Here is an 18470-nt window from a genome sequence, read left to right as displayed (position 1 = left end):
TGTTTGATTTGTAATGCTTATACCCCGTGCTTTCCCACTTACTAGCAGGTTCAGTGCGGCTTACATTGAATATCAGGTTAACAAAGAAACATAGAGTGGAAGAAGCTGTAATATAGTAATTAAAGAGGTGGTCATTTAGATGTGGATAGATAAGATGGGCAAGAAGGAGGATGGTAAAGGTAGGGGAATGGAAGGAGGATGTATATTGGGATGCACTTGTTAAGTATGGTAGAATGCATAGGAAGGGGTAGGAAGAGGAATGTGTTAGAAAGGGTTAAATAGGAAACATATTCCAGGTTGTACCATGATTCACCATGTCAAATGCGCTAGACAAGTCAAACTGCAGAAGGAGGATGCTGGTTCCAAATGATAGTTCGTGTTTGATATTCATTTGTTTGATACATATTCATTAGGGATATCATGAAAACGTGACCCATTGGTGGCCACTGAGGACTAGGAGTGAATACCAAGGTCCTAGGGTCACAGCTCCAGTGGACCAAACAGAGGAAAGAACAATTACCACTGCAAGGGTGACCCTGGTGACACTCAAATGTCAAAGTTGGCCTTGGAGGAGATTTTACTTGCAGTCTTCAACCAACAAGGCTGATCAGGAACATTCAAATAATGGTCCCAGGAAGGAAAACAGAAGCAACAGAGCAAGGTTTATACAAGACGGTCCTGAGAAAATGTCATCAAGAGACACGTATTGGAATGGCCATTGACACCAGGCATGTCACTCTTCGTGCCTGACAAACACACTAAGTTTAGGATGGAGAAAGGAAGTTCATACTCACGATTTCTGCAATTGAATCCCCCAAAACCAAATGGGCACCTGTAGACCCAGAAAAACCAACAGTGCCTTGTAAATATCCAAGCAGCAAAGAACAAAACTGTTTACAGAAAAGAAAGATCTATCCACTCTACTTACTTCACACATGTTCCATTCTCCCGTTTATAACCATCTTCGCATGCTAAAAAGGACATGAAAATAAGGAATCTATGAGCGTGTGGAGAAGCAATGTGTATTGACCACAGGGATTAGCAGCTACTGTGACCTAGCACTGCTAAACAGGATTTGAATTTTTAAATAGAATTAGTCACTCTTCGAAATTTAATTTCAAGACAAATCACACTTCAAGTACAGTTGGTATACCCCTATCCCAGACAACTTTTTTATTTATTTGTTACATTTGTGCTTTCCCACTCATGGCAGGCTCAATGTGGCTTACAGGTACTTATTTGTACCTGGGGCAATGGAGGGTTAAGTGACTTGCCCAGAGTCACAAGGAGCTGCCTGTGCCTGAAGTGGGAATCGAACTCAGTTCCTCAGGACCAAAGTCCACCACCCTAACCACTGGGCCACTCCTCCACTGTTGCTACTATTTGAGATTCTACATGGAATGTTGCTATTCCAACATTCCATGTAGAAGTCGGCCCTTGCAGATCACCAATGTGGCCGCGCAGGCTTCTACATGGAATGTTGCAACATTCCATGTAGAATCTCCAATAGTAGCAACATTCCATGTAGAATCTCCAATAGTATCTATTTTATTTTTGTTACATTTGTACCCCTGCTTTCCCACTCATGGCAGGCTCAATGTGGCTTATGTGGGGCAATGGAGGGTTAAGTGACTTGCCCAGAGTCACAAGGAGCTGCCTGTGCCTGCAGTGGGAATCGAACTCAGTTCCCCAGGACCAAAGTCCACCACCCTAACCACTAGGCCACTCCTCCACCATATAGCTTATAGTCTAAGGCTCCCATTTATTAAACCTGGGTAAGGTTTTACAGGTAAGATGTGTCAATTGCAAAACTTAACCTTCAGCAGCTGCAAAACCTCTACAGTAATTAGTGGGGGAGCACTCCTGGCACTTTTTAAGTATGCCACTGGAGGTATAGTTTGTTTGTTTGTTTGTTTGTTTGTTTATTTATTTATTTATTACATTTGTATCCCACATTTTCCCACCTATTTGCAGGCTCAATGTGGCTTACAATTTTCCGTCATTGACTTATGTCATTTCAGAATACATATACAATTGGTAATATATATAGAACATGAATGCTAAATGAACAGTCGGGCAAAAAAAAGGGAAAATATACAAATAATTTCACATATTGAACATGGATTACATATTAAAATTAAATACGGTATAGGGCGAGAGTAATCCTATTGTTAAGTAAATGATGGCGAATTACACATTATCTGCTGTGTTAACAGTTACTGCATGTTAACAACACCTGAATTAATAGGAAAAAAAGCACACTTGGGAGTTTCCTGATACAGCCAACACCTAAACTGTCTATCTGTCTGTCTGTCTATCTCCTGTAAAGGCCCCCACCCCTTTCCTACCCCCTAATATTATCAATAGAAATCAAACAAAATAAAACATGGAAAAGAAAATAAGATGATACCTTTTTTATTGGACATAACTTAATACATTTCTTGATTAGTTTTCGAAGGTTGCCCTTCTTCGTCAGATCGGAAATAAGCAAATGTGCTAGCTGACAGTGTATATAAGTGAAAACATTCAAGCATTACTATGACAGTCTGACACCCCACCACTCACCTATCCACACCCATCCTGTTAGAATATCAATGATATGCTTTGATGTCCCCATGCATACCTCCGACCCACCCCCATCCTCCCACCCTGTCAGACTGTCACAGTAATGCTTGAATGTTTTCACTTATATACACTGTCAGCTAGCACATTTGCTTATTTCCGATCTGACGAAGAAGGGCAACCTTCGAAAGCTAATCAAGAAATGTATTAAGTTATGTCCAATAAAAAAGGTATCATCTTATTTTCTTTTCCATGTTTTATTTTGTTTGATTTCTATTGATAACCTTAAGAGTGGACTAACACGGCTACCACACTCCTCTACCCCCTAATATGAAATTCTATGGTAGGTGTTTAACTGTTAACTGGACACTAGAGGGTGCTGCTAACATATACATGACATCATGAGTGGCACTCAGGGCAGTGTTCAGTGGCTGGCAGGCAGCAGGACACTGTTTATTCCTGTAATACATGTGAAAAAGTGAAGTAAGCACAGCCCTCAGGTGTGTGTCATGCTTTAACACACCTGAACGAGATCTGCTGCTCTTTTAAGATGTTCTAGAAAGTGTCTGTTACTTTATTTGGACTTAAGTAGAGGAGTGTGGTAGCCGTGTTAGTCCACTCTTAAAGGTTATAAATAGAAATCAAGCAAAATAAAACATAGAAAAGAAAATAAGATGATACCTTTTTTATTGGACATAACTTAATACATTTCTTGATTAGCTTTCGAAGGTTGCCCTTCTTCCTCAAATCGGAGATATACAATTATACACCCATCCTGTTAGAATATCAATGAAATGCTTTGATGTCCCCATGCATACCCCCACCCTCCCACTCTGTCAGACTGTCAAAGTAATGCTTTGATGTTTCTCTTATATATACTATCTGCTACCACATTTGCTTATTTCCGATCTGACGAAGAAGGGCAACCTTCGAAAGCTAATCAAGAAATGTATTAAGTTATGTCCAATAAAAAAGGTATCATCTTATTTTCTTTTCCATGTTTTATTTCTATTTATTTGGACTTAAAATTGTTAAATCACATTGCTTGGCCCCAAACTAGATACGGATTCAAATTTAGCAAATGCCTCAGGGGCAGCAGAACACTTTTTTGTGTGTTGGCGGGGGGGGGGGAGGAGGGAAAGGGGCAAACCAGCCTCTATCACTGCCTCCCTATCCCCGCAAGTCCCTTAGTTGCTGATACTGTGTTGGGTAAAATATTGGTAGGTCCATGGCCCTCGTGACCCACCTCATTCCCCTGCCGACCTATCAGACCTGTGGATCCTAATTAAGTTAAGATGTGCCAGTGGTAGAACACCGCATAGGAACTTAAATTAGGGACTGTAATTACCTTGAGAATATAAATCAAGAAAAAGAACAGCCAAAGCATTTCCTTTAAGGTTTCCCCACTTTTTTTTATTATTTTTTTTATTTGTACCATACGCTTTCCCACTCATGGCAAGCTCATTGTGGCTTACATGGGGCAATGGAGGGTTAAGTGACTTGCCCGGAGTCACAAGGAGCTGCCTGTGCCTGCAGTGGGAATCAAACCCAGTTCCTCAGGACCAAAGTCCACCACCCTAACCACTAGGCCAATCCTCCACTGTTGCTACTATTTGAGATTCTACATGGAATGTTGCTATTCCAACATTCCATGTAGAAGTCGGCCCTTGCAGATCACCAATGTGGCCGCGCAGGCTTCTACATGGAATGTTGCTAGTGGAATAGCAACAGCAACATTCCATGTAGAATCTCCAATAGTATCTATTTTTGTTACATTTGTACCCCGCACTTTCCCACTCATGGCAGGCTCAATGCGGCTTACATGGGGCAATGGAGGGTTAAGTGACTTGCCCGGAGTCACAAGGAGCTGCCTGTGCCTGAAGTGGGAATTGAACTCAGTTCCTCAGTTCCCCAGGACCAAAGTCCACCACCCTAACCACTAGGCCACCCCTCCACTCCACTTTACCTGGAGAGCAAAACCAAATTAAGCATGAAAGACCTGCACGACAGATGAACAGCACAGGTTAGTGGAGATGGATGTGGGACAAGATCTCTCCTGGGTTTGAGTTTTGCACATAAATTATATGTTACGAATGGCAGACTGAATGGACTGTACAGGTCTTTATCTGCCATCATCTACTATATATATATATATATTCCCATACCATCACATCACTCACACCTTTACTCACAGAAAGATTTTTACCAAATGTCTACATGCCTTTTTATCGCCCTCTAAGCTCCCAGTGTTTCCTTCCAAAGTCTCAATCTTCGCGTTCCTTTGTTACATTCCTTAACGACACCTCAATTGTTTCGCATAACTCTGCACAATGTAATCCATAACCAATCTGTAACAAATTGTATTTCCAACATTTAACTCATATTGTAAGCCACACTGAACCCGCAAAAAGGTGGGAAAATGTGGGATACAAATGCAATAAATAATAATAATAATAATAATATATAGGCTTGCAAGGGAGGTTTATTCCTGTCATGTATATAGTAGATGATGGCAGATAAAGACCTGTACAGTCCATTCAGTCATATGTGCTACTTTATATGTACACCTGATCTTGATATGCCCTTGGTGATCATTCCAGTACAGAGACTTCAGGCAAGCATGGGAATGCAAGGTACAATCAAGGCAGTGTGGAAAGGAAAAGCAGTTACCTCGGCAGGTGCGGTCCAGCTTGTTGTACCTGAAGTAGCCCGTTTTACACTGGCACTGGGCAATACCATAAGCATCAGTGCATTCAGAGGTGTCGTTATCACAGTCTGGATACTGCAGGCTGCACAGACTTCCTGCTGAAACAGAGAATAGAAGATAATTGGGGTTAGGGAGGGGGGCCTTTACAGGAGATAGACAGTTTAGGTGTTGGCTGTATCAGGGAACTCCCAAGTGTGGTTTTTGTGGGTTTCCTGGCAATTATTCTGCTAGATTAACCCTTCATTTGTCTAATGCACACAAAAATGGTAGAAACCAGGGTTGCCGAGTGGTTCCAGATTTGCCTGACCAAGTGATCCACTCCTTGTTTTCCTGTTGCCTGCAGCTCTGATTTCGCTATTGCTTTCCTGAGAAAAGGAAGTCTCTAACACCCTAATTCTATACATGGCGCTCAAAACTGCGCACGCAAATCTAGGTGCGCGTCCAATTTGCATGCACAATTTAATTGACAAATGAGTCAATTAGCACCGATAACATACAGAAAAATAGCAAAACTTAATTATACACAAATTATTTAAAGAAGGAGCAGCAGGGCCAGTGCAAGGTTATCCAATGCCCTAGGCGGACCTTCAGGTATTTGCCATCCCCAGTAGCACATCAAAGCTCTATATCTGTAGTCCATCATTTTCTCTTTCCTTCCCCTCCCCCCCCCTTCAAGTCCTGCATCTTCTCTCCCCTTTTCTAGCCCTCCCAGGGTCAAGGCCACTGAGAGACAAAACTGGGCCCAGGGCAAACAATCTACAGGACCCCACCGCCACCCTACTACCACTGAAGCTCCCCCCCTACCAGCACCGCCACCCTTCTCCCACAGCCGCAAATGAGAGACAGTGCTCTGCCAGCTATAGGTCCTTCTTCCTCTTGTATCCCACTTTCTGTAAAGTAACTTCCTGTTTCCACATAAGCAGGATGTGGCACAAAGAAGGACCTGTGGCCGGCAGAGCAGTCCTTTTGATTGCTAGCTCCGGGCCCTCCATGGAGGCCGGGCCCAGAGAATCTTGCCCCCACTGCCCCCTTTCTCAGCGTCCCTGCCCAGGATATCCAGCATCTCACTTCCCCTTGCCTAGCCCCCCTCCTCAAGGTGTCCAGCATCTCATCTCCCCTTCCCTACCTCCTCTGTGCTGTCCAAAATCTTCATCCTCTGCCCTCCGATAATGCCCTACCTCCATCCTCTACCCTCCAATAATTAAAGTTAGCAAGGAGTGGGGCCTTCCAGTACAGGCCTGCACTCAAGGCCTGTCATGTCTTATCCCCCTCTGATGCCCCCTGTTGGAAGGGGGTGGACACAGCAGGCCTTGTGTGGACCTGTGCTGGAAGGCCCCAAGCCAAGCTCAGAGCAGCTTTAATGTGGTGCTCTCCTGCCAAGTGGGTGCCTGGTCCCAAATTTTGCCCCCTAAGTGGATGCCTAGTCTGCCTAGTAGGAGGTGGGTGAGGAAAGGGAGAAGGGCACAGGGAATGAGGTGAGGGCAGAGGTATGCAAGGAGGAAAGCTTGTGCCATGTATAGGGATGGAGGAAGAGGAGCACCAGCAGAGCCGAGGGACTTAAGAGAAGCTGCAGAGAACAGATGCCAAGTTACCCATTCCAGAAGGGAAACTTTTTGGCCAGTCCTGGAATTCTCAACCTCATCCTGGTGCATTATGGGACCTGCAGCACTGATTTCAATGGACAGAATCATGGACTACAAACACTACACTGCTTTGGGGCGTAAGTTTAAATCAGGACCAGCCAAAAAGTCTCTCTCCTGGAATGGGTAACTTGGCAGCTCTGGAGCTATTAATTTATCCAGCTCCAGGAGAGAAGCTTTTTTGCCAGTCCGGATTTTGAACTTGCATCCTAAAGCAGTATGGTATTTGTAGTCCCTGGTTCAACATGTTGAAATTAGTGCTGCACCATGATAGGGTTGTCAGAAATCCAGGACTGGTCTAAAATCTCCCTCTTGGAACTGGGAAACTTGGTAGTTCTGGAACAAGGAGGATGGACAGTGAGGAAGGCCTGGAAGGAAAAGGAGACCAGAATTCAGAAAGGTTTACGTGCACACGCAGTATTTTCTGGTGCACATGAGCATGGCAGAAATCGCGGTGTCTGTGATAATGCAACATTCCTGCATTCTTGCCTACATAGTGATTTCTACCACTCTTGAGTGTACCAAAATGAGGAGTTAGTGTTCTCCCCTCCCACCCATATGCTTGCTAATCTCAGGATCAAGAAAACAGTGAATATATTTTAGCTCTGATGGGTTTATGGCAAGGCTGGCCCAATGCTATGGAGTAGATAGACCAGGTATTACTAATAGGCATGTGTAGTATAGTTCTAGCAAAGAGCCGTCTGCTCCTGCTCCAACAGCACCATCTGCTGGTCACTTGTGACTTTATCTATGCCTTTATCACTATTGAAGCATAAGCACCCAACCAAACACATCAGAAAATCATCACAGAAATATCTGAATGGACAGCATTCTGGAACTTCACATATAAACACGCACAAAACATTTTCTTCCTCAATTCCCGTCTTCAAGCCTGCCATTATTAACAGCTTTTGAAAATGATAGTGGAGAAGGATTCGATTGTTCCCGGAATGGTGAACACATGGAAACTAGGACACAAAGACAAAAAAACTTCCTATTCCCATTTCCTTTCAGCCAGACTAGCCGCACCCATGCTTACACAGGCAGCTGAATCCAAGAACAGGGTTCAGGATCAGAGTACTGTGATTGGTGCTTTGATAGAACATAAGACTTTAAGAATTGCCCTACTAGGTCATACCAAAGATCCATTTAGCCCAGCATCCTGTTTCCCACAGTGGCCAATTCAGGTCACAAGTACCTGGCAGGGTACCAAAAAGTAGCTAAATTCCATGCTGCTTACCACAAGGGATAAGCAGTGACTTTCCCCAGATCTACCTTAACAATGGTTTATGGACTTTTCCTCCAAGAATTTGTTTAATTTTTTTTTAACCCAGCTACGTTATCTGCTTTTACCACATCTGACAATGAATTCCAGATATTAACTATGCATTGAATAAAAAAAATATTGTTTTTAATCTACTACTGTACTTTGTAATTTCACAGCATGTTCCCTTGTCTTTTCGAAAGAGTAAACAATTCTTTTGTATTTACCCATTCCACTGCACTCAGGATTTTATAAACCTCAGCTGTCTCTTCTCCAAGTTGAAGATCCCTAACCTCTTTAACCCTTCCTCATAGGAGAATCGTTCCATCCCCTTTATCATTTTGGCTGCCCTTCTCTTTACCTTTTCTAATTCCACTATATCTTTTTTGAGATGTGGCAACCAAAATTGCACACAGTAATCAAGGTACGGTCTCATCATGGGGCGACACAAAGGCATTATAATATTTTCAGTTTTCTTTTCCATTCCTTTCCTAATAATCCCTAACATTCTATTTGCTTTCTTGGCTGCCGCAGCACACTGAGCAGAGGATTTCAACATATCATCAATAATGACAACTAGATCCTTTGCCTGGGCAGGTGACTCCTAATGTGAAAGCTAGCATCATGGATCTATACTTTGGGTTATTCTTCTCTACGTGTGTGACTCTGCCATTTGGATGCCAAGTTTTGCAATCTCGCAAGGTCCCACTGCAATTTTTCACAATCTGTATGCAATTTAAAAACTTTGAATAACTGTGACATCTTCAGACAGAGCAGCAGAGAGACAAAGCTGTGCCCGAGGCAAAATATCTTCATGGCCCCCCCTGCTGCCCCTACCACCACCACTGCTGCTGCCTCCCCCGTTGCTGTTACCCCCACCACCACTGCAGACTTTGATCGTGGGGAAGTGGGTTCAATTCCCACTGCAGCTGTTTGTTATAAAAACAGGTCTAGTTCAAAACCGGACGTCTTTGCTTTGTTCTATTATGGCTGAAAGACGTCCAAGTCTTAGGAACTTCCAAGTCCTGGCATGCCCCCTTGAGATTTAGACGTACTTCTGACGGACTTCAGAGAAAGACGTCTAAAAATAGGTTTCGAAAATACTGATTCGGACGTCTTTGTGAGATAAACGTCCAAATGCAGACATGTCACTTTTTGGACATTTTTCGCTTTTGAAAATGAGCCTGTTTATCAACTAGTTTCTGAAAATCCAGATACATCAGACCAACTGACTTGTTTATTTACACCTTCAAAAACTGTAGCAGGTTGGTGAGCAAAATTTCTCTTTGCTAAATCCACGTTGACTCTGTCCCATTAAACAATGTCTACCTATGAAATCAGGAATTTTGTTCTTTATAGTAGTTTCTACTATTTTGCCTAGCACTAATACCAGGCTTACTGATCTTTAGTTTCCCAGATCACCCTGGGAAATTGTTCCTAGGCCTGGTTTTTGTTCCCTGGGCCAACTGAGGGTTAGGGATGTTGTGGAGGAAGCATTCATAGCCCTTAAAGGGGAAGTGAAGTTCAGTCATTGTTCAACAGTGACACCTACTGGCTACAACAACTACAGTGCACACGTACCTGGCTCCTTGAGGAATTGTGGTCTGAGGCCAAGTTAGGGAAGGTTTAGAACATAGGGAAAATACCTCAGGTAGCTGCAAATTAAGACTCATGCTGCTATTTCCCAGAACAGGCTGGCTCTGATTCAGCTGCAAGCCCAAAGATCATCCCGCACATTCCTCAATCTGCACTTCCCTAACTGCAAAGGACTAAAATACAAACTAATGCACGCGTCAAACTTTACCTACTTGAGCACACAGTTGTGGAACGCATTGCCGTGCAATCTAAAATCGATCTACGAATTAGCGAACTTTCGCAGACTACTGAAGACCCATCTCTTTAACAACGCATACCCCAAAGATCAACCAATGTAAATACACACAACTCCTCCACATATATTCAGAACTGCCAGTGGCGTTCCAAGGGGGGCTGACACCCGGGGCGGATCGCCGATGCGCCCCGCCCCCTGGGTGCAGTGCCCCCCGGATGCAGCGTGACCCCCCCCGGCGAAAGGACCCCCCCCCCCCGCAAAAGAACCCCCCCCCCCAGGTGCACACCGCTGGGGGGGTGCCGCACGTGCCTGTCTTCCATTCGTTCCATGCTTCTTCTCTGCCCCGGAACAGGAAGTAACCTGTTCCGGGGCAGAGAAGAAGCATGGAACGAACGGAGGACAGGCGCGCGCGACACCCCCCCCCCCCCCAGCGGCATGCACCCGGGACGGACTGCACTCACCGCCCCCCCTAGGAATGCCACTGAGAACTGCCCGACAATACCTGATGTTATACCTCTATCATGTCTATTATTATCATGTTGCCCAAGATCCTTCTGTAACACTGTTTCCTAATGTATTTCCACTATTCATGATGTACTGTAAGCCACATTGAGCCTGCAAAGAGGTGGGAAAATGTGGGATACAAATGCAATAAATAAATAAAGTACAATTTAAAAAACAGGAGGAACTGCACGGATTTGCTGTGATATTCTTTAACTTCTCTGACGGGAAAAACTTACATACACACAGGGGTAAATTCCAAGAAATGGTGCCGAAATTTAGGTGCCAGAAAGATGGGTTCTGAGTGTTTATTCTATTACAGCAGTTCTGGAGACCCTACCTTCAAAAAGATATAAACAGTTTTCCTCAGAAATATTTCTTCAAAATATTACTTTAAAAGGAGTGAAGCCTGTGAAAACTGGGATTACTTTAATCAGTTGGATCTGAATTAGAGACTTAAGTATATGTATTGTTAAATAACTTCTGGTTTTTAAAAGAGAAAGAATGTAATCAGATCTAATTTTTCTAACTAATATTGGACAATAAGTATGTTTTCAATGAAATGATTTGACTATACACCGTATTGGGCTTGAAGAAGCCAACCAGATGATCAATGTGGAATAATGAATTAGACGAGTAATATCTGGGGATAATCCAGGGGCGTAGCCAGACTTCCATGGGAGGGGGGTCCAAAGCCCGAGGGGAGGGGCACATTTTAGCCCTCCCCCTGGCGCCGCCCCCCCCCCCCCCACCGCCACCATTGCCGCCCCCCCCAAGTCTTTTCCGACCCCCCTCCCGCCGCGAACCCTCCCCCGCCGCCGCCTACCTTCACTTTTGCTGGCGGGGGACCCCACTCCCCGCTAGCCGACGTCCTCTCCATCCTACTCCTGCTCTTGTTGCATGCATTGCTAACGTCCTGCACGTTGTACATGCAGGACGTCAGACTCAGAGAACAGTACTACTGGGGTGCAGGAATTTGTACTGACTAATATCCCAAGAAGACAATTTGCAAGTGTAGCCGAAGGTGGGAAAAGCATTTAGTGAACCCCCCAAATTTTAAAAAAGTATGGAGCAAACCCTAAATATTGCAAAATGCTTTTTATGAAAACGTTTGAGGAAAAGTTCCAAATGTGCCTCCTGCTGTTGCATGGCGAGTGCAAATTGGTTTTCAACGTGTCTAAAACATTTTCTAAAGCTTGAAAAAACAAGCTATTTCCTGTCTGGATAACACAGTCGTATGCTTCTGGCATATGGACCATTTGATAACTTCCAGAGGGACTGGGAAAGAAGACTTCATACAGTCTTAGAAATATGAGATACATGTTTAAGAGTCAGTGGCAGAACGGCCATGCAAACTCCTACCTCACAGGCCTCTGCAGTAATGCACATATTATTCCCTTGCATATCAGTAAGATCTAAGATCCCAGGAAGCAGGCTAGCAGATAAAACTTTCTCATTTTCCGTTCACTAGGCAAATCTTTCCTAATTGCACCCTTCTCCTCCATTGCTAACTCCAGACTCCGTTCCTTTTATCTCGCCGCACCTTATGCCTGGAATAGACTTCCTGAGCCATTACATCAAGCTCCATCCCTGGCCGCCTTCAAATCCGGACTAAAGGCCTACCTATTTGATGTTGCTTTTAATTCCTAACTTGTCACCTGCTCGTAACCTTATCTTGTCTTCCCCTCTTCAATAGTCCCTTTTTCCCCACGTGTCCTATCTGTCTGTCCTACCCTTATCCCTTATTTGTCCTGTCTGTCTGTCCTGATTTAGATTGTAAGCTCTTTTGAGCAGGGACTGTCTTTTCTTCATGTTCAATTGTGAAGCGCTGCGTACGACTGGTAGCGCTATAGAAATGATTTGTAGCAGTAGTAGTAGTAGTATTTTCAGCCAGTATATTCCAACCCAGAACCTTTATGAACAGTGGCAAATTTGCTTTTCATGAATTTGCCATGGTAGAAGGCACGGGAGATAGGAGAAAGGTGTCTCATACATGAGGCACCTCGAGCATGTTCAAAACTTGCAGGCCAACACTTCATGGCTACTGCTCTAGTGAGATGAAGAGTCAGAAAGGCCAGCGCCCAGCCCACAAACTTCAAAAATGTTCACACTGCATGCAGAGCTGCCAAGTTACCCAGTTCCAGGCTGGAGATTTTTGGCCAGTCCCTGGCTCTGAACTTTACAACTCAAAGCAGTGTGGGATTTGTAGTGCCTGATTCCGCTCATTTAAATCTGTGCTACAAGTCCCATAAGGATGGGGGTAGTCAGAAATCCAGGACTGTCTCACAATTTCCAGCCTGTAATTGGGTAATTTGTCATCTCTGGAGGCAGATAGAAGATTGGCATGTCAACCCTCCCCTCTCACCTAGTTCATTTTTTGGTATAAGGCTTAAGGTTTATTTACTTGATTAGCTTTTCATCAAAGAAAACAAAACAGTGCAAAACAAAAGTACAAAAAATACAGGTATAAAAGGGACACACAATGCCCAGTAACAAGATACAAATACAAACATAAAACAGGAAACATAAGGGCAAAGTGTACAGCCAGTATAATAATATAACAGTCTATGTACTTGTTATGAATGGTTGTCCAGTATGTGTTGGTGTTGTTACCTTTTAGAATGGTTGCTGTGCTTTCCTATCATTTTGATGGAGTTCTTTTATGTTTGTTTTCATTATGATTTTTATATTGCTATGTAAACCGTTCTGTTTTGTGAATACAATTTGAAACGGTATAGTAAATGAATAAACGATAAACGATATAATAACACCTATCATCCTGTTTGAAGCCATGAACCGAACTTTGGTTTCAGAGCTCTTTATAGCAGTGCTTCTCAACATGATCCATTGCGTACTGGTGCCTTCAGGTGTGGCACCAAAACACCAACTTCTGGAGAACATCTGCAGTCAAAGCAAAATGAGGTCCCGCCAGTCACACAAACTCAAAGAATCATCAGCGTACGCTTTTTTCACTTATATGAGTTTGTTATGAGATTGTTTTGGAGGGGTGCTATTAGAACAATCATAAGTGTTGTGGTTCTTGCAGCTGTCAAGGAGGTGCCGCATCTGAGTTTGCCTGAATGGCATTTCAGCCGTCTTGCCGTGGCTTTCTTCAGAGTGATGCATACTCAGATATGGCACCGCTTGAACAGCTGTAAGAACCAAGACACCAGCCACGGAAGCCTACTCTTTCACTGGGTCTGCTTGGAGAGTGATCACTATCTGATGCGCAGCACCTATGAGCAACAAAAGTCACCAGTCATGGGTCTTAAACATCTAGGAGTTCCTTTCTGAGAACACATGGAGCTACCTATACAATTCCTTCCATAGGAGCCAACTTTTCAAAATGATTGGGGGTGCTGAAATTTTTTTTTTATAGGTGGTGCATTCCCCCTCCCTCTTCCCCATCCCCCATCCCCCTCCCCTCGACCCCGCCCCCGTCCCCTCGCCACCTCCCTCCTAGTTCCAGGTCCCCCTCCCTCCCCTCTCTCTCCTTTCCCTCCCCCCTCCAAGTTCCAGGGTCGTCCTCGTCCCCTCCCTCCCCCCTCCCATCTCCTTCCCTCCCTCTGAGTTCCAGGGTCCCCCCTCCCTCCGAGTTCCAGGGTCAACCCTCCCTCCCAGTTCTAGGGTCGTCGTCCCTCTCTCCCTCCCTTCGAGTTCCAGGCCCCCTCCCTCCGAATTTTAAAAGTCATCTTGACTTACCTCGTCGGGGTTACGGTGGCCGGCAGCAGCGGTAAAAAGTGTGCAGGTTTCGCTCTTACTTCAGTTTTCCCTTCTCTCTCTTTCAGCTCTGGTCCCGCCCTATGAGGGTGGGACCAGAGCTGAGAGAGAGAGAAGGGAAAACTGAAGAGCCAAACCTGCATGCTTTTTACCGCTGCTGCTGCTGCCGGCCGCCGTAACCGCAATGAGGTAAGTCAAGATGACTTTTAAAATTCGGAGGGAGGGAGGGAGGGAGGGATGACGACCCTGGAACTCGGAGGGAGGGACGATGACCCTGGAACTTGGAGGGGGGACGACCCTGGAACTCGGAGGGAGGGAGGGAGGGAACGAACTTCCGGTGGGTGAAATATTGGGGGTGCTCGAGCACCCACAGCACCCAAGGAGTCGGCGCCTATGATTCCTTCCATAGGAGCCAGCTCTGTGGGTGCTGTGGGTGTTTGAGCACCCTCAATATTGAGAAAATTCCTTGTACTTGTCCATGGAGGGGTTATTTCCACTGGGCTTACCACCCCCAAAAATTTTGAAAAGTTGGCTCCTCTGATTCTTTCAGAGCTACACATGATCCCTGCTACGCAGGAAGTAATACTGTAGAATGCATTGCAAACTGGGTTTTGTTAATGTAGGTGTACCTTGGGCTTGAAAAATGAATCATGCATCCTTTAATTTAGCAGGGATTCATGATTCTGTGGCGGGACATCCCATGTAACTTTAATATCTTCTCAGAGTAACTTTGAAGGTTTTGATCCTGTGCAGTCCCTTCCTGTGTTGCAGAGATGAAAGGACAGCACAGAAAAATGCCAGCTGTGAATTAAATTAGGTCGTACAGCGTAAATGCTACTTTTCCTGGACATGCAGATTTCCCACACAAGATTCTGCACTGCATCTGGACCTCGCAGTTGTGCAAAAGAACAATACAAAAGCGTGCACGGGATTTGGCTGACAGATGTCACGAGGGTCCAGCACTTACTGCAGTGCTCCATTGCGTCGTAGCTTAGTTTCTAGCTGGGGACCCAGGAACTGGAGCTTGAAGCCTTCTGATACCCCACAAGGAATGCCACATGAAAGGAGTTTATTCCTTTGCCAAAAAGTACAGATATGTTCTGTCTAACTTATTGTGATTAGAAAGAGGATCAAGTGAACATAAACAGGAAACAAAACACATCTTGGCATCCCTATGGATTGAAATTCCATGTGTAAAGGGGTTATCAATAGAAATCAAACAAAATAAAACATGGAAAAGAAAATAAGATGATACCTTTTTTATTGGACATAACTTAATACATTTCTTGATTAGCTTTCGAAGGTTGCCCTTCTTCCTCAGATCGGAAATAAGCAAATGTGCTAGCTGACAGTGTATATAAGTGAAAACATTCAAGCATTACTATGACAGCAAAATAGATACCATTGGAGATTCTACATGGAATGTTGCTACTATTGGAGATTCTACATGGAATGTTGCTATTCCACTAGCAACATTCCATGTAGAAGGCTGCGCAGGCTTCTGTTTCTGTGAGTCTGACGTCCTGCACGTACGTGCAGGACGTCAGACTCACAGAAGCAGAAGCCTGCGCGGCCACGTTGGTGATCCGCAAGGGCCGACTTCTACATGGAATGTTGCTAGTGGAATAGCAACATTCCATGTAGAATCTATAGAAATCAAACAAAATAAAACATGGAAAAGAAAATAAGATGATACCTTTTTTATTGGACATAACTTAATACATTTCTTGATTAGCTTTCGAAGGTTGCCCTTCTTCCTCAGATCGGAAATAAGCAAATGTGCTGGCTGACAGTGTATATAAGTGAAAACATTCAAGCATTACTATGACAGTCTGACAGGGTGGGAGGATGGGGGTTGGTAGGAAGTATGCATGGGGACATCAAAGTATATCATTGGTATTCTAACAGGGTGGGTGTGGACAGGTGAGGGGAGGGTGATCAACAGAGACATACAGAGACAACAGAGACATACATGTGTAAAGGGGAAAAGGATAGTGATAGGAGTGTACTACCGTCCGCCTGGCCAGGATGAGCAGACAGATGTAGAAATGTTATCAGAAATTAGGGAGGCTAACAAACTGGGGAACACAATAATAATGAGTGATTTCAATTACCCCGATATTGACTGGGTAAATATAACATCAGGGTATGCTGGGGAGGTAAAATTCTTTGACAGGGCCGTGCCAAGGGTCTCTGGCGCCCCCCTGCAGACTACCAGTTGGCGGCGCCCCCCCCCCCCCTCCGCACCTGCCTGGCTCCAAGGCAGCGATTCCCCTCTCTCCCCTGCCCTCCCGCTCCCATGTAGGAACTGCCCGCTCTCTTCTCCCCCCCAAGATCCCGTTCCTTTTTTTTTTGTTTTAAATTTACCTTCCTCCGGCAGCGCAGCGTCATTGAAGGAGGCGGCGCTCCCAGTCCCGACGTTTCTAGCCTTCCCTTGTTCGCTGCTCACTGCCCCGCCTTCTTCTGACGTTCCTACATGGGAGCGGGAGGGCAGGGTAAGCACGCAGCGGCAGCGCCCCACAGAGGATAGCGCCCCCCTGCGGCGCTTACCCCGCTTACCGCATCGGCACGGCCCTGTTCTTTGACAAAACTAAGGACTGCTTTATGGAGCAGCTGGTACAGGAGCCGACGAGAGGAGGAAAAATTCTAGACCTAGTCCTTAGTGGAGCGCATGATCTGGTGCAGGAGGTAATGATGCTGGGACCGCTTGATAACTGTGATCATAATATAATCCGATTTGATATTGGCTTTGGAGTAAGTACATACAGGAAATCCAATACATTAGCATTTAACTTTCAAAAAGGAGACTATAATAAAATGAGAAGAACAGTGAAAAAACAAACTTATAGGAGCAGCTGTGAAGGTCAAAAATTTATATCAGGCAAGGATGCTGTTCAAAAATACCATCCTGAAAGCCCAGGCCAAATAAATCCCGTGAATTAAAAAAGGAGGAAGGAAGACCAAACGACAGCCAACATAGTTAAAAAGTGAGGTGAAGGAAGCCATTAGAACTAAAAGAAAATCCTTCAGAAAATGGAAGAAGGATCTGACTGACAGTGGCGTTCCTAGGGGGGCTGGCACCCGGGGCGGATCGCCGATGCGCCCCGCCCCCCCCGGGTGCAGCGCCCCCCCCCCCCCCGGCGAAATAACACCCCCGCGAAGGAACCCCCCCCCCCCCCCGCCGGGTGCACGCCGCCGGGGGGGTGCCACGCGCGCCTTTCCTCTGTTGTTCGATGCTTCTTCTCTGCCCCGGAATAGGAAGTAACCTGTTCCGGGGCAGAGAAGAAGCATCGAACAGCGGAGGGCAGGCGCGCGTGGCACCCCCCGGCGGCGTGCACCCGGGGCGGACCGCACCCACCGCCCCCCCCCTAGGAACACCACTGCTGACTGAAAATAATAAGAAACAGCATAAGGAATGGCAAGTCAAATGCAAAGGATAAGGAAGGCAAAGAGGGACTTTGAAAAAAAATTTGCATTGGAGGCAAAAAACACATAGTAAAAAACCTTTTAGGTACATTAAAAGCAAGAAGCCAGCAAAAGAATCAGTTGGACCGCTAGATGACTGAAGGGTAAAAGGCTATAACGGAAAGATTAAATTAATTATTTGCTTTGATCTTCACTAAGAAAGATTTGGGAGAGGTATCGGCGCCAGAAATGTTTTTCAAAGCTGAAACAAGATACTGGGATTGATGGACCTTCGGTCTGTCCCAGTATGGCAATTCTTATGTTCTTACTAGTAAAAATGGCCCGTTTCTGGCACCGATGAAACGGGGGCTAGCGGGCACGGGACTCCCTTCCCCTCCCCTTACGGTACCTGTTCGGTTGGGGCAGGAAAGAAAGAGCCTCCTCTTTCCTGCCCGTAGCGGTGGTGGTAGCTTGCATCGTGTGGGAGTCCGGCTCTCAGCGTTTCAAAATGGCCGCCGAGAGTTGAAGTCTTGCGAGGCAGCTTGAACTCTCGGCGGCCATTTTCAAACGCCGAGAGCCGGACTCCCACACGATGCAGCAAGGAAGCCACCGCTACGGGAGGAAAGAGGGGGCTCTTTCTTTCCTGGGCCGACGGAACAGGTACCTCTAGACCACCAGGGAGACATGCGTAAGGGGAGGGGAGGTGAGAGGGGGGGAGGGAGGTTGGTGAGGTTAAGCGTGTGCTACCATGGGCGGGGCGGTAAGTTGTAAGGGGTGGGACTATTTGGCGAAAGGGGCCGGGTTCATGTGCACGTCGGCGGCGGCTGGGATTTGTTGGAA

General features: G+C 45.5%; 1 protein-coding gene across 3 annotated transcripts in view; it reads right to left on the bottom strand.

Moving 5' to 3' along the window:
* HEG1 (heart development protein with EGF like domains 1) overlaps nucleotides 1-18470 on the bottom strand; it is a 121383-nt gene that overhangs the window by 13944 nt on the left and 88969 nt on the right. For 2 of the 3 annotated variants that reach the window (XM_030210560.1, XM_030210562.1), the window contains exons 8-10: nucleotides 5233-5367; nucleotides 929-971; nucleotides 795-832 (exon numbers count right to left, since the gene is read on the bottom strand). In XM_030210560.1, the coding sequence (XP_030066420.1) occupies nucleotides 795-832; nucleotides 929-971; nucleotides 5233-5367 (216 nt within the window). The remainder of the gene's footprint in view (nucleotides 1-794; nucleotides 833-928; nucleotides 972-5232; nucleotides 5368-18470) is intronic. The other variant, XM_030210561.1, reaches the window with a different exon arrangement.

The sequence above is a fragment of the Microcaecilia unicolor genome, chromosome 7 (assembly GCF_901765095.1).
Source record: "Microcaecilia unicolor chromosome 7, aMicUni1.1, whole genome shotgun sequence".
NCBI classification, from domain to species: domain Eukaryota; kingdom Metazoa; phylum Chordata; class Amphibia; order Gymnophiona; family Siphonopidae; genus Microcaecilia; species Microcaecilia unicolor.
The sequence above is the reverse complement of the archived record's forward strand: the minus strand, read 5'-3'. Positions and strand labels throughout refer to the sequence as shown.